General features: G+C 48.5%; 1 protein-coding gene across 7 annotated transcripts in view; it reads left to right on the plus strand.

Moving 5' to 3' along the window:
* Positions 1-13,586, plus strand: part of NCOR1 (nuclear receptor corepressor 1) — a 214,158-nt gene that overhangs the window by 159,318 nt on the left and 41,254 nt on the right. For all 7 annotated transcript variants that reach the window (XM_073565347.1, XM_073565345.1, XM_073565351.1 and 4 more), the window contains one exon: positions 10,379-10,550. In XM_073565347.1, the coding sequence (XP_073421448.1) occupies positions 10,379-10,550 (172 nt within the window). The remainder of the gene's footprint in view (positions 1-10,378; positions 10,551-13,586) is intronic.

Here is a 13,586-nt window from a genome sequence, read left to right on the forward strand (position 1 = left end):
TCAACAATATCATACACTAAAATAGAGCAATCTTAACTATGTGGAATAATGAGTTCAAGTCTAGGATTTTGGATTTCTTTACCTACATATAGTTAAGATTCTATAGCTCGGTATTATATACACACACACACACACACACACACACACACACACACACATATATATATAAATATATATTTTTTTTCACATGCATGGTACTAATTTCCCATATCTACAGAACATCAAGCGTGTTAAACCTTATTCAGCCGGTCTCATAGCAGGTCTGTTATGTCCCTTGCGGTATTCCTTCTTCTATGACATGATGTTTTAATGTATTTACTTTTATGAAGTTTTCAATAAACTTTTGAAGCTTTATCATGGCATAGACATCTTTACTCTGTCGCCTCATTTGGGGACACAGAACCATGGGTGTTATGCTGCTGTCCACTAGGAGGCGACACTATGCATAATCTGAAAAAGATTAACTATGGCTCCTCCTCTGCAGTATGCACCCCTGGACGGCGCTAGCCTTCTCCAGTTTTTGCTTAGTGTCGCATAGGAGGCACACCTAAAAATTTTTTATTTTTTTTTTCACTCCGTTTTTTCCCGACGGGAATACAGATGAAGAAAAGTGGGTCCCCTGTGAGACTCCCGGCATGGCTCCTTCCTCGGTCCCCTATTACGGGGTGCCCAGTTGAAGTCGAGATGGCTATTCCCCATGTCGCTCCTTCCCCAGTCCTTCTGGTGCTGGTTTGAAGTCGAGACCCCCCTCCTTCCCCAATTCCTTTTGGTTTCCGGGTTGAGGCGAGGATAAAGCCCCCTGATGGTGACAGCAGCACCCTCCCTAATCCCCTTCTGGGGGCATTAGGTTGAGACGCCTCAGGTAGGGTCTGTACAGGCAGCACTTTGCAGCTCCCAGCAGCATAGGCCAGCACACTGCGGTTGCATCCAGGGACCCCAGCCCAGCTGTGGGCTCCTGCCGGGGGGGGGGGGGTGCAGGCAGGCAGGGCACAATAAAGACACAGGGCTCCCTGCGCCCCTGTCTCTGCGGCAGCACCAGCTCTATCGTGCCTCACAGGGCCCCCATCCGCTTATAGCCCCACCGCTATCCTGCCTTTAGATCCGGGGGAGTCCGGTTCAGATCCGACCCCCCTCCCGGACTTTCGCGCCGGCCTGGAGCCTTTCTGGGCATCAGGCATCTAATTTAGGCCGCAGCTTCGACCTAGCTGAAGCCGCCACCTTCTCTCCGCCCCCGGCCCACCCCCCGGATGACAAATATGACACTCTACAGTGTCATAGAGGGGGCGGATCGAGACAGAAAGGGCGCGTTTTTTCACACAGCTCTGCCGCGCTTTTTCAGCTCTCCACCCCATTCTTCCCCTTCCTCCTCTTCTCGGTGGCCATTTCTGCTGCAGGACATCAGCAGGACCAGGCCAGCCTGTCTCTGGGGGGCACAGGACTGCGGATCTTCGGCACTGGACCTAGGAGCACACTGGTGGGGTAAGATCACAGCTGGGTTTTTAACTCGGCTGTGAATCCATATTTCCTATAAGGCTCCCCTATAGGTTCCTCTGCATAGCCACCCCTGTAGGGTCCTCTGCATAGCCAGCCCTTCTGCACTCAGTGCACAATGCCGGGCTCAAGGTCCAAGAGAACCAGGCAGGATTGCTTTTATGCATTCTGCACAGCCTGCAAAACCACTCTCCCCAGTGGCAGCACGTACCCGCACTGCTGGGACTGTATCACTGGGTCAGAACCCCAAGAAGCCCCTACCAATGCTTCGGTGTCTGCTACCATGCCGGATTGGGCTACTCAGATGTCGCAATCTATGACGCAGTCTATAGATAACCTAACCTCCACATTGCTTCAGGCTCTGCAGGGTCATGCCTCGGCTATGAACATTACCCAGCAAAGGGAGAGCTCCACTCAGGGACATGACGTCCCGGCCACATCCAGACGTAAGCGGACCCACAGGTCGCGTTCATCTGCGTCATCCCATAGCACACGGTCATCCCCCTCTAGGGAGAGACACCGTAGTTGCAGGTCACCTAGACCGTCCCCTACCAGAGACAGACAACGCAGATCTCCACAGCGATCCCCGACCACAGAAGACCTCCGCCCCAGTTCACCCACCAGGGGACGCCTCAGCGATACACAAGATTCTGAAGGCATTTGTGACTCCGCCTCAGACAACGAAACGGAGGGGTCCCTGATCCCAATTCCCCCTAGCAATACAGCGCAAGTTGAAGACGTAATCTCTTCCATCCATCGAGTGCTGGATATTTCTGATCCACCCCCAGAGGCTCCAGAGCACAAGATTTCGTTTGAAGGTGTTCTAAAACCACCTAAGGTCTTCTCTAATCACCCAGAATTTAAAGCGATCTTAACAAGCAGTTCTCACAGCCTGAGAAGAAATTCTCCAATCGCAAATGTTTGGAGGCAAGGTACCCCTTCCCACAGAAGGACACTAAGGAATGGACAGATCCACCCAAAGTGGACCCCCCAGTCTCTAGACTAGCAGCACAGACCCTCCTCTCACTGCCAGATAGCTCAACCCTCAGGGACCAGCAGACCGGCAGGTAGAACGCATGGCTTGTTCCATTTTTTGAGGCTGCAGGGGCCTCCCTGGCTCCCGCGTTCGCTTCAGTTTGGGCTGCCAAGGCAATTCTGGCTTGGGCCAAAAAATTACAAGATGGCCTCCAAGCACCAACCCCTGAGCTGTCGGACCAAGAGGTTCAAATAGCAGTTGTAGCTTATTACATGCTTCATGCAGCTCTGGATTCAGCAAGGGGTGTAGCGGGGATAGCCATTACGATTCGGCGTATCCTCTGGCTGCGGGAATGGAAAGCGGACGCGGCCTCAAAGAAGTCCCTCACGCACTTCCCGTACTTTAGTGGGCGGCTTTTCGGTGAAAAGTTGGACACCATGATATCCAATGCCACTGGGGGAAGAGTACCTCTCTCCCTCAACTAAAACCTAAACACACTTACAAAAAGCGTAACCAAACACGATTCAGATCCTTTCGGAATTCTTTGAGCTGGTCCGTCTCGCGCCCAGCACAAAATCGTAACCGTTCCCCACGCAGGGACCACTCACGGTCGACGCAAAGGCCGGACAAGACCTGGCAGCCAAAAGCAGGCCAGTCAAAGCCCAAAGGAGGAAAACCTCAGACTTTCTCCTCCTCATGACTCACGAACTCCGGAAGACACCCCACCCGTAGGCGGACGACTTTTGCTCTTTCAGCAAGTCTGGCTGCCTATTACAGAAGACAGGTGGGTCAGGGAAATAGTGTCTTCCGGATACAAGATAGAGTTCACTTCCAACCCACCGAACCGGTTCTTCCTCTCTGTTCCCCCAAAACCGCCAGCCAAGGCTCGTGCCTTCCACCAAGCGGTTTCCTCCCTTCTTCAAGCAGGAGTCATAGTACCGGTTCCTGCGGCCGAGCGCTTCCGAGGGTTCTTCTCCAATCTATTCGCAGTCCCCAAGAAAGGAGGCAGCGTACGGCCCATATTGGACCTAAAACAACTCAACAAATATGTACGGGTTCGTCATTTTTGCATGGAGTCCCTCCGGTCAATCATTGCGTCCATGGAGCAGGGAGAATATCTCGCCTCCATAGACCTACAAGACGCATACCTGCATATACCGATTGCTCCCGCCCATCAGAGATTTCTCATGTTCGCAATCAACCAGGACCACTACCAGTTCGTGGCTCTCCCGTTTGGACTCGCCACGGCTCCCAGAACGTTTACCAAGATCATGGCAGCCACCATGGACGTTCTACACTCCAGAGGCATAGTAGTCGTTCCATACCTGTACGATCTCTCATCAAGGCTTCCACCTTCAAGGACTGCGAGCTCAGCGTCTCAATCACAATCCTACACTGAGTCGCCTGGGCTGGTTAGTAAACCTACAAAAGTCATCGACTACTCCGAGTCAGTCTCTGTCCTTCCTGGTGATGCTATTCGACACCTCCAGGGGTCTGGTGCGCCTTCCCAAGGACAAGGCACTGGCTCTCCGTCTAGGAGTCCGCATCCTCCTTCGCAGCCCCCCCTGATCTCTCCGGTTTGCCATGAGAGTCTGCGGCAGGATGGCCGCAGCAGTGGAAGCGGTCCCATTTGCCCAGTTTCACCTCAGGCCTCTTCAACTAGCCATTCTCAAGTCCTGGGACAGGAATCCCTTTTTGCCTCGACAGGGAGTTCCAGCTAACATCGTCAACCAGGAGGTCCCTGCTCTGGTGGCTCAAGCCAACCTCACTCGCGAAAGGGAAATCCTTTCTCACAGGTCAATGGAAGGTCCTGACCACCGACGCGAGTCTGATGGGTTGGGGTGCGGTGCACTTACATCACAGGGCAAGTGGTAACCAGTGGAGGCGAACATGCTCATCAACATTCTGGAAATTCGTGCCATCCTCCTGGCGTTGAGAGCCTTTCGTCACTTACTGGCAGCCTCTCATATCAGAGTACAGTCAGACAATGCCACGGCTGTGGCATATGTGAACCACCAAGGCGGGACACGCAGTACCCAGGAGATGAGAGAAGTGACACACATCCTCCACTGGGCGGAAGACACGGGGTCGGTACTCTCTGCGGTCCACATTCCGGGTGTGGACAACTGGGAAGCCGACTTCATCAGCAGACAAGGAATGGACTCGGGAGAGTGGTCTCTCCATCCCGAAATTTTTCGCCTTATCTGCCATCGCTGGGGGACCCCGGACGTGGAACTAATGGCATCCCATTTCAATGCCAAGGTCTCCAACTTCATGGCCAGAACACACGATCCGCAGTCGCTCGGAGCGGATGCCCTGGTTCGCGACTGGACCCAGTTCCAGCTTCCGTACATTTTTCCACCTCTCCCCGTGATATCCATAGTGGTGAGGAAGATCAAACAAGAAGGAGTTCCAACCATCCTAATCGCGCCAGACTGTCCCAGACGTACATGGTAAGCCGACATCGTACAACTTACAGCAGACGCCCCCTGGCGTCTCCCCGACCGTCCCGATCTTCTGTCACAAGGCCCATTCTTCCACCAGAATTCAGGGGCTCTCAATTTGACGGCGTGGCCCTTGAGACCTGGGTTCTAACCCAGGCAGGGCTCTTACCAGATGTCATTGGAACCATGATCAGGGCACGCAAGCCAGCCTCTGCCAAGATTTATTACCGTACCTGGAGAGCATTCTTTACCTGGTGCGAATCTCGCGACCAGATCCCACTCCCTTATTCTCTCTCCAAAGTGCTTGGTTTTCTTCAATCGGGTCTGGAGGCCAGACTGTCCCTGGGCTCGCTTAAGAGCCAAGTGTCAGCGCTCTCAGTTCTTTTTCAAAGACGCATTGCTAACAAGCCGCAAGTACGGACTTTTCTTCAGGGGGTTTCCCGATTGGTTCCCCCCTACAGACGGCCACTAGAAACGTGGGACCTCAACCTGGTCCTGACAGCATTGCAGGGACCTCCCTTCGAACCCTTTAGGGAAGTCCCACTTCGCCTTCTATCCCAGAAGGTGGTCTTTCTGGTGGCAATCACCTCGCTACGCAGGGTGTCTGAACTGTCGGCACTCTCCTGCAGACGGCCCTTCCTGGCTTTTCACCAGGACAAGGTAGTTCTCCGTACGGTCCCATCCTTCCTTCTGAAGGTTGTGTCCAACTTCCACCTCAATGAGGAAATTTCACTGCCATCCCTTTGCCCGGTTCCGGTTCATAGAGTGGAGAAGGCTCTGCATATGCTTGACCTCGTCAGAGCATTGCGTATATACGTGTCTAGGACTGCGATCTTCCGGAAGTCTGATTCCCTTTTCCTTCTTCCGGAAGGCGTCCGCCGGCTTCCAAGGCTACCCTTGCCAGGTGGATCAAATCCACCATACAAGAGGCTTATCGCCTTAAAAATTCTCCTCTTCCGGCCGGTATTACGGCACAATCTACACGGGCGGTAGGGGCCTCCTGGGTCATTCGGCACCAGGCTTCGGCTCAACAAGTGTGTAAGGTGGCCACTTGGACTAGCCTACACACGTTTACCAAACACTACAGATTTCATACCCAGTCCTCAGCGGACGCGAGCCTGGGTAGACGGGTTCTGCAGGCGGCGGTGCCCCAAGTTTAGGGTCCTGTCTGCACAATATTCGTCCATTGCTTCCCACCCAGGAACTGCTTTGGGACGTCCCATTGTTCTGTGTCCCCCAATGAGGCGACAGAGTAAAGGAGATTTTTGTCTACTCACCGTAAAATCTTTCTCTTAACCTCTAATTGGGGGACACAGCTCCCACCCTGTTGTCCTTACGGGTAGTTGTTACGGTTGAGTTCTCATATTGTTCTTTGAGCTCGTACCTAGTGGCCTTCTTACAGGCATGGTTATGTTTTCTGTTATATTCCTCCTAATGCTTTTGCACAAAACTGGAGAAGGCTAACGCCGTCCAGGGGTGTATACTGCAGAGGAGGAGCCATAGTTAATCTTTTTCAGATTATGCATAGTGTCGCTTCCTACTGGACAGCAGCATAACACACATGGTTCTGTGTCCCCCAATTAGAGGCTAAGAGAAAGAGATTTTACGGTGAGTACACAAAAATCTCCTTTTTTTTGTCTGTCCTGTTAAGGAGTTCACAGACTATGCGTATGTATACAGTAATTTAAAGTGCTATGAGTTTTTGGTTTGAACAAACACTGATCAGCCATATAATATGATGCCTGCAATATATTAAGGGGAACCTGTCAGCAGGTTTTTGCCACCTCATCTGAGAGCAGAATAATGTAGGAAAAGAGACCCTGATTCCAGTGGTATATCACTTGGTTTACTGGGTGCAGTGGTTCTGACACAATCAGAGGTCTTGGATTTGGCAAAGCAGCAGAGCTGAGAATGCTAACCCCTTCCACACCAGACTCTGTGTGTGTGTGTGTGTGTGTGTGTGTATATATATTGTTTCCAGACGGTAAGCTGCTTTTCACAGTGGGCGGAGTCGGACTAGCATGCACTACTGTAGTCCAAAAAATAATCACCTAAACCAGGGCTGTGGAGTCGGTAAGCCACAGTTGCGACTCCGACTCCTGGATTTTATCAGGCTCCGACTCCTTCATAAATGGCCAATTCATAACAACAAATTTACTGTTGTAAAATATTAAACATCGTGCTTATTCAGTTTCTCACCATCATATAAGTAATCAGACCACTTAGAGCAAAAACTACATTTATTAGAATACAATTAGAATATAGCAAATAACTTTTATAAACTTTTCTAAACTGTAAGTAAATATGCAATAAACACTTTTATGCAGTTAATAAGAAGAAATCTATAAATTTGTCCTCAGAAAAAGTATTGCCTCTGTCAGATCCTCCTTCATGGATGCCCTCAAATCTGATCTAATTATTTTGAGAGCAGAGAACAACCTCTCTACACTAACTTGTGTTCGTGGCAAAGCAGTAACCACTCGGGCAACATCTCTGACAATGTCAGGATACAGAGGAATCGCTTGTTGCACTGTTATTTTTGATGAACGGTCAAATTTCTCATTTTCTTTTAGTGCACATGAAAAATTCTGCTGAAATGTACTGGCTGTGTTCCTTGATGGGGATGACTCTTCTTCTATGCGGGAACGCTTTGCACGGTCCTTGTGATCCAAATATTTTTCGAAATTAAATTCTTCATCAGTTGATGATGAGGGTGAAGATGTGGCAGGACGACCAAATTCTTCTTGTTCCTCCTGACTGTTCTGCAACCCTTTCATCCTTACTGCTATTTCAATCAGAGCTTCTTTTCCTTTACTTAGCTGTTGATCATCTAGAAGAATCCGATGCATTGGGTCTACATAAACAGCTGCCAAAAGAATGTTATTTTGTAATAGTAGCTCCTCTCTCCGTTTCATTGATGTAGCAATGCCACTTGCAATTAACCCTCCTCTTTGGGACAGGCGAAACATCAGGTTCTTCCACTCCTTTAAGAAAATACCTGGAGTTAAGTCCTCTGCTTGTAATTTTTTAGTCACTGTAAATGGGTGCTCTAGCAATTTTTCCAGCTCAGTCACCTGATTCCACTGACTTTCATTTAGCGTCAGTTGAGGGTTAGCCATGTCTACAAGCAAGGTTTTCAGTTCAACCAAGCGCTGAATCATTAAGTAAGTACTGCCCCATCGTGTGGGTTGATCAATAATTGCCCCTTTTCCAGCACGTCTCTTCAAAATTGAGTCAACTTTAGGGGTTCTGGCAACAGTAGCCAATTTTCTCACCTTGCCAATCAGTGCAGCAGCATGTCCTTCTTGCAGACTGTCTCTTATAGCCAGCTGTAGCGTATGCACAACACAGCGCATGTGATGAATGAAAGAACATATTGACACAGTTTCAACAAGATCATCTAAACTATCATGTTGCTGTTCATCTGAAGCAACTTCAGTTTGCTCCTCAGTTACTATACTGTCTTCCTCTATTTCAAACATTTCTGTGTCTGTGGACCCAGAATGTTCTTCTAGCTGCTGGTCACCATCATTACTCTCATTCATTAGCTTAATAGTACTTATCATATTTGAAGCATTGTCAGTTACGACAGAAAGAACTTGCTCTTTTTTAAGTTCATAGTCTTGCAGAACCTTTTCCACCAAGACCTGGAGAAACTCACTGGTGTGATGAGCTTTGGTGTCTTTTACTGCCAATGTCTCGGTAACTATTTCATTTTTGTCACAAACAAATCAGACATTGATGGCAAAATAGTTCACTCTGTGACGTGTGCAGGCATCCATTTTAAGAAACAGAAAGCGTCCCTTGAGAGTTTTTTTAAGTTCTTCCTTTTGTCTAAAAGCTTCTTCGATTACTAATTTTCTAATACTCTCTCTCTCCAGAGAAACACCAAGCTTGCGGGCCATTTCCCCATTCAGACACATAAAAGCTGGTCGTGAAAATAATGAAATAGGCACACTATCCTTTACAACAAGCTCTATGATGTGTTTTTTTAAATGTATCTACTGTCATTGTCACAGTAACTTTGTCACTGACAAAATATCTTGCAACTGATGGCTGCAAAGTTCTCTGCTCCTTTGTTTGGCTGGAAGAGCTGGGCACTGGTTCATTGGTTTGGATGCAGTCTTTCTCATCCACTGCTTTCAGTACTTCTGGATGAAAGCGCTATAAATGTCTCTTTAGATTAGAAGCTCTGGTAGGAGCATTTTTATCTTTGCCTGAATATGCACTCATCTTGGCTTCACAGCATTTGTTTTCGTCTGGATCATTTGTCATACACTGACAGACATAATGTTTTCTATCTTGAGTGATGGTGAAATGTTCAAATACAGCTGATTTAATGTGATGCTTCTTTGACATTCTCAGGTTTTTAATTCTGCATTCACAATCCAAATGACAATTGTTTTTCCTAAAAAACAATTGTACAAAATTATTGCCAGGTCGTACAACTGATATAGTGGTCAGTAATACTGTTATTATTCCTCATGTACTCACAGTTAACTGATGCAAAGTTTGTTGAAAGGATAATACTTCCTACAGTCTTCCTCTTCTGAGTAGCAGGCAGCTGTGAGATGCTTGGAAGACGCACACCTAGTATGATCTAGTCTAGAGGAGGAGCTTTACTACTAAGAATTTGCAACACATTTTCACTTTTAGTTTCATACATTGTAAGTAGGGGGGTTGGGGCAGCATGAGGTTAACCAAGTATAAGATTAGATAAGGGCAGTGGAGAACAGTGACACACAAGAAGTAAGAAATGTCTCTATCTCCAGCAGAACTGCTTATCACTGTTGTTCATAGTTTGATAGAACATATATATTTGAGTAACATTTATAAAATTCATATGAAAGTTCAATTATGAAATATTAATACATTTTTTTTTAAAGCTGGAGTCGGTACATTTCTACCGACTCCGACTCCAACCAAAACTAACTCCGACTCCACGACTCCGACTCCACAGCCCTGACCTAAACACCACACAGCTTGATAAGTGACACATAACTGAAATCTGTGTTTTTACCCCAACTCATGCTGACCTCAGATTACATAGCAAGAAGCTACTGACAGATTCCCTTTAAGAGGAAAAAACTTTTAGTGGCAGTGCTTCTTAATAAACATCATTGTTTATTAAAGTGCCCACTGCAGGTAGTTAGAAATTTCTTTTACAATTATTGCAGGTCATTTAGATATTAGGATTAGAAAACTGTAACTAGAACCCCCTGCAAGTAGAATGAAGATCTTGGCTTTGTAATTGAAAATGAGCTAATAATAAACTGTGAAAATGTACTGTAATCAGTGTATTTATGTCTGCTATAATGTTTTGTGTCAGGTGTTGTCGGAGATTGAAAGTTATATCAGGAAATTGTCCATTTCATAAATTAATGGGACCATTTAGTATTTCAGTGACCAATTTTTCAGTAGCTGGGATTTCTCCTGTGATAGTAAGTCTCCATTACTGTGGTCTTAGGGTACTCCCGCATTGTCACAATCTGGTATTGCTGCCGATGTCCTGCTGAAGACCACAATCACACGTCTGGCCACCGAAGATATCAGCAGCGCCGAGAAATGTAGAGAGGAGTCTGCCACTAAAGGCCACGTCATTTATGAGGGAAAGAGTGGACACATAGTGTCCTATGATTGTAAGTATATTGCCGTTCATTTTTTCCCGCACCCCCCACTGTGTGTGGGATATATCTATGGGGGGCAGAGGTTTCATACATGGCAGATCAGAGAGTGGAGAGGAGGAAAAAGATCAGCTAGGGCAAAGAAAACAGACTGTAGATAGGCAGGGAAGCACATGATGGGCAAATGGCTCCAGGAATGAAGCTGTTCTCACACATTAGATAGTGCAGGCAATAGCATTCTGGAGGCACACCGCTCACATTCGGCATGTGTTAGGCTAGGTTCACAATGCGTTATGACAGTCCGTTCGGTACAAAGCGACATTAACGCGATGTAACGCATCCATTATCGCACCCATAGACTGCCATAACGTAGCGCATCGCTAACGCATGTCATAATTGGCATGCGTTAGCGATGTGCCGTCACACGATCAGAAAAATGAGTAGCGTTAGCGCAGAACATTTAACGCATGCGTTGAACGGACTGCCATAACGCTATGTGAACCCAGCCTTACTGGGAAGGACACCCCCCTCACTGGAGAGAAGTGCTAAACTAGGAGCAAGTTGTGTATCTGGGTGTCAATGAATGAGTGGAGATTGCAGACTGCAACTAATTTTAACCAAAGGTACAAACTAAAGCGTTAGAATACTATTTCTCTTGCCAAATGTATCTGAGCCTGTCCCCCATCAGCAGTTTAGTTTAGAAACAAACAAAACCCCTTTGCTATACTCTGCGTCCCCAGGTCAAGTATTGAGTCTCCATGGCTGCTCCCAGTGTACATTATTGTCTGCAGCGCTAACATAACGTAGACAGCGCTACAGCCAATCAGTAAGCTCAGCCATATACTAAAGCAGTGAAAAATGAGGATGAATGAACTCATGGAGATAAACATCCAACACTGCGGAGACACCATCACATGTTTCTCAACGCAGTGATTCTAGAGCAAAGCCCCCATCCCTTATGGGAAATATGTAAAAATATGCAAAACACAAGCTGCGGGGACACCATCACATGTTTCTCAACGCAAGCAATGACTAGCCAGGTCTTTCCCCAGGAAGGAACAACCACGGGAAGGGCAGTCTCCAGTGAAGGAAACCACCTATGCCAAAACATGGTATCCATCCACAGACAGCTGTTTCGGGGTATTGCCCCTCATCAGTGTGGAGTAGGAAACTGGCCAGTAGGAGCAATGCCTAGTAGAAGACTGAAAAATGAGGATGAAAGAACTCATGGAGATCAACATCCAACACTGTGGAGACACCATCACATGTTTCCTACTCCACACTGATGAGGGGCAATACCCCGAAACAGCTGTCTGTGGATGGATACCATGTTTTGGCATAGGTGGTTTCCTTCATTGGAGACTGCCCTTCCCGTGGTTGTTCCTTCCCGGGGAAAGACCTGGCTAGACATTGCTTGCGTTGAGAAACATGTGATGGTGTCTCTGCGGCTTGTGTTTTGCATATTTTACATATTTCCCATAAGGGATGGGGGCTTTGCACTAGAATCACTGCATTGAGAAACATGTGATGGTGTCTCCGAAGTGTTGGATGTTGATCCTCCATGAGTTCATTCATCCTCATTACTCTATCGCCTCATTGGGGGACACAGAACCATGGATGTTATGCTACTGTCCACTCGGAGGCGACACTATGCATAATCTGAAAAAGATTAACTATGGCTCCTCCTCTGCAGTAAACACCCCTCGACGGCGTCGGCCTTCTCCAGTTTTTGCTTCGTGTCGCATAGGAGGCACACCTAAAGATTTTTTCCCTTTTTTATTTTTTTCCTGACGGACTACAGATGAAGAAAAGTGGGTCTCCTGAGAGACCCCCGGCAAGGCTCCTTCCTCGGCCCCTTTTATAAGGTGCCCGGTTGAAGTTGAGGTGGCTATTCCCCATGTCGCTCCTTCCACAGTCCCTCGGGTACTGGTTCGAAGTCAAGACCCCCCTCCTTTCCCAATTCCCTTGGGTTCTGGGTTGAGGTCGAGGCAAGGATGAAGCCCCCTGATGGTGACAGCAGCACCCTCCCTAATCCCCCTCTGGGGGCATTAGGTTGAGACCCCTCAGGTAGGGCCTGTACAAGGCAGCATTCTGCGGCTTCAAAGCCAGGGACCTCCAGCCCAGCTGCGGGCTCCTGTAGGGGCCGGGGGAGAGTGCACGCAGGCATAGCACACACAGACACTGGGCTCCTGTGCCCCTGTCTCTACGGCAGCGCCAGCTCCATAGCGCTTCAGGGGGACCCCTCACAGGGCCCCGCTCCTGTTACTAGCCCCACCGCTATCCTGCCTTTAAGATCCGGGGGGGTCTGGTTCAGATCCGACCCCCCTCCCGGACATCCGCGCTGGCCTGGAGCCCTTCTGGGCATCAGACTTCAAATTTAGACCGTATCTTCGGCCTAGCTGAAGCCGCCGCCTCCTCCCCGCCCCCCTGGATGACAAATATGACACCTTACAGTGTCATAGAAGGGGCGGATCGAGACAGAAAGGGCGCGTTTTTACATAGCTCTGTGCGCCCTTTTCAGCTCTTCGCCCCCCTTCCTCTTCCTCCCCCTTCCTCTTCCTCCTTGTCCCCTCAGCGGCCATTTCTGCGTCAGAATTGCTGCAGGAGAAGGCATTGTGACATCATGCAGTCTCCGAGAGGCACAGGACTGTGAATCTACGGCGCTGGACCTAGGGGCACACTGGTGGGGTTAGATCACAGCTGGATTTTTATTACTCGGCTGTGAATCCATATTCCCTATAAGGCTCCACTATAGGTTTCCTCTGCATAGCCATCCCTGTAGGGCCCTCTGCATAGCCAGCCCTTCTGCACTCGGTGCACTATGCCGGGCTCAAGGTACAAGAGAACCAGGCAGGACTGCTTTTATGCATTCTGCACAGCCTGTAAAACCACTCTCCCCAGTGGCAGCACGTACCCGTACTGCGGGATTGTATCCAAAATACTGGGTCAGAACCCCAAGAGGCTCCTACCAATGCTTCAGCGTCTGCTACCACGCCGGAATGGGCTACTCAGATGTTGCAGTCTATGACGCAGTCCATAGATAACCTGACC

Source organism: Dendrobates tinctorius, unplaced genomic scaffold, assembly GCF_039654945.1.
Source record: "Dendrobates tinctorius isolate UK_male_01 unplaced genomic scaffold, ASM3965494v1 ptg000016l, whole genome shotgun sequence".
Taxonomy (NCBI): domain Eukaryota; kingdom Metazoa; phylum Chordata; class Amphibia; order Anura; family Dendrobatidae; genus Dendrobates; species Dendrobates tinctorius.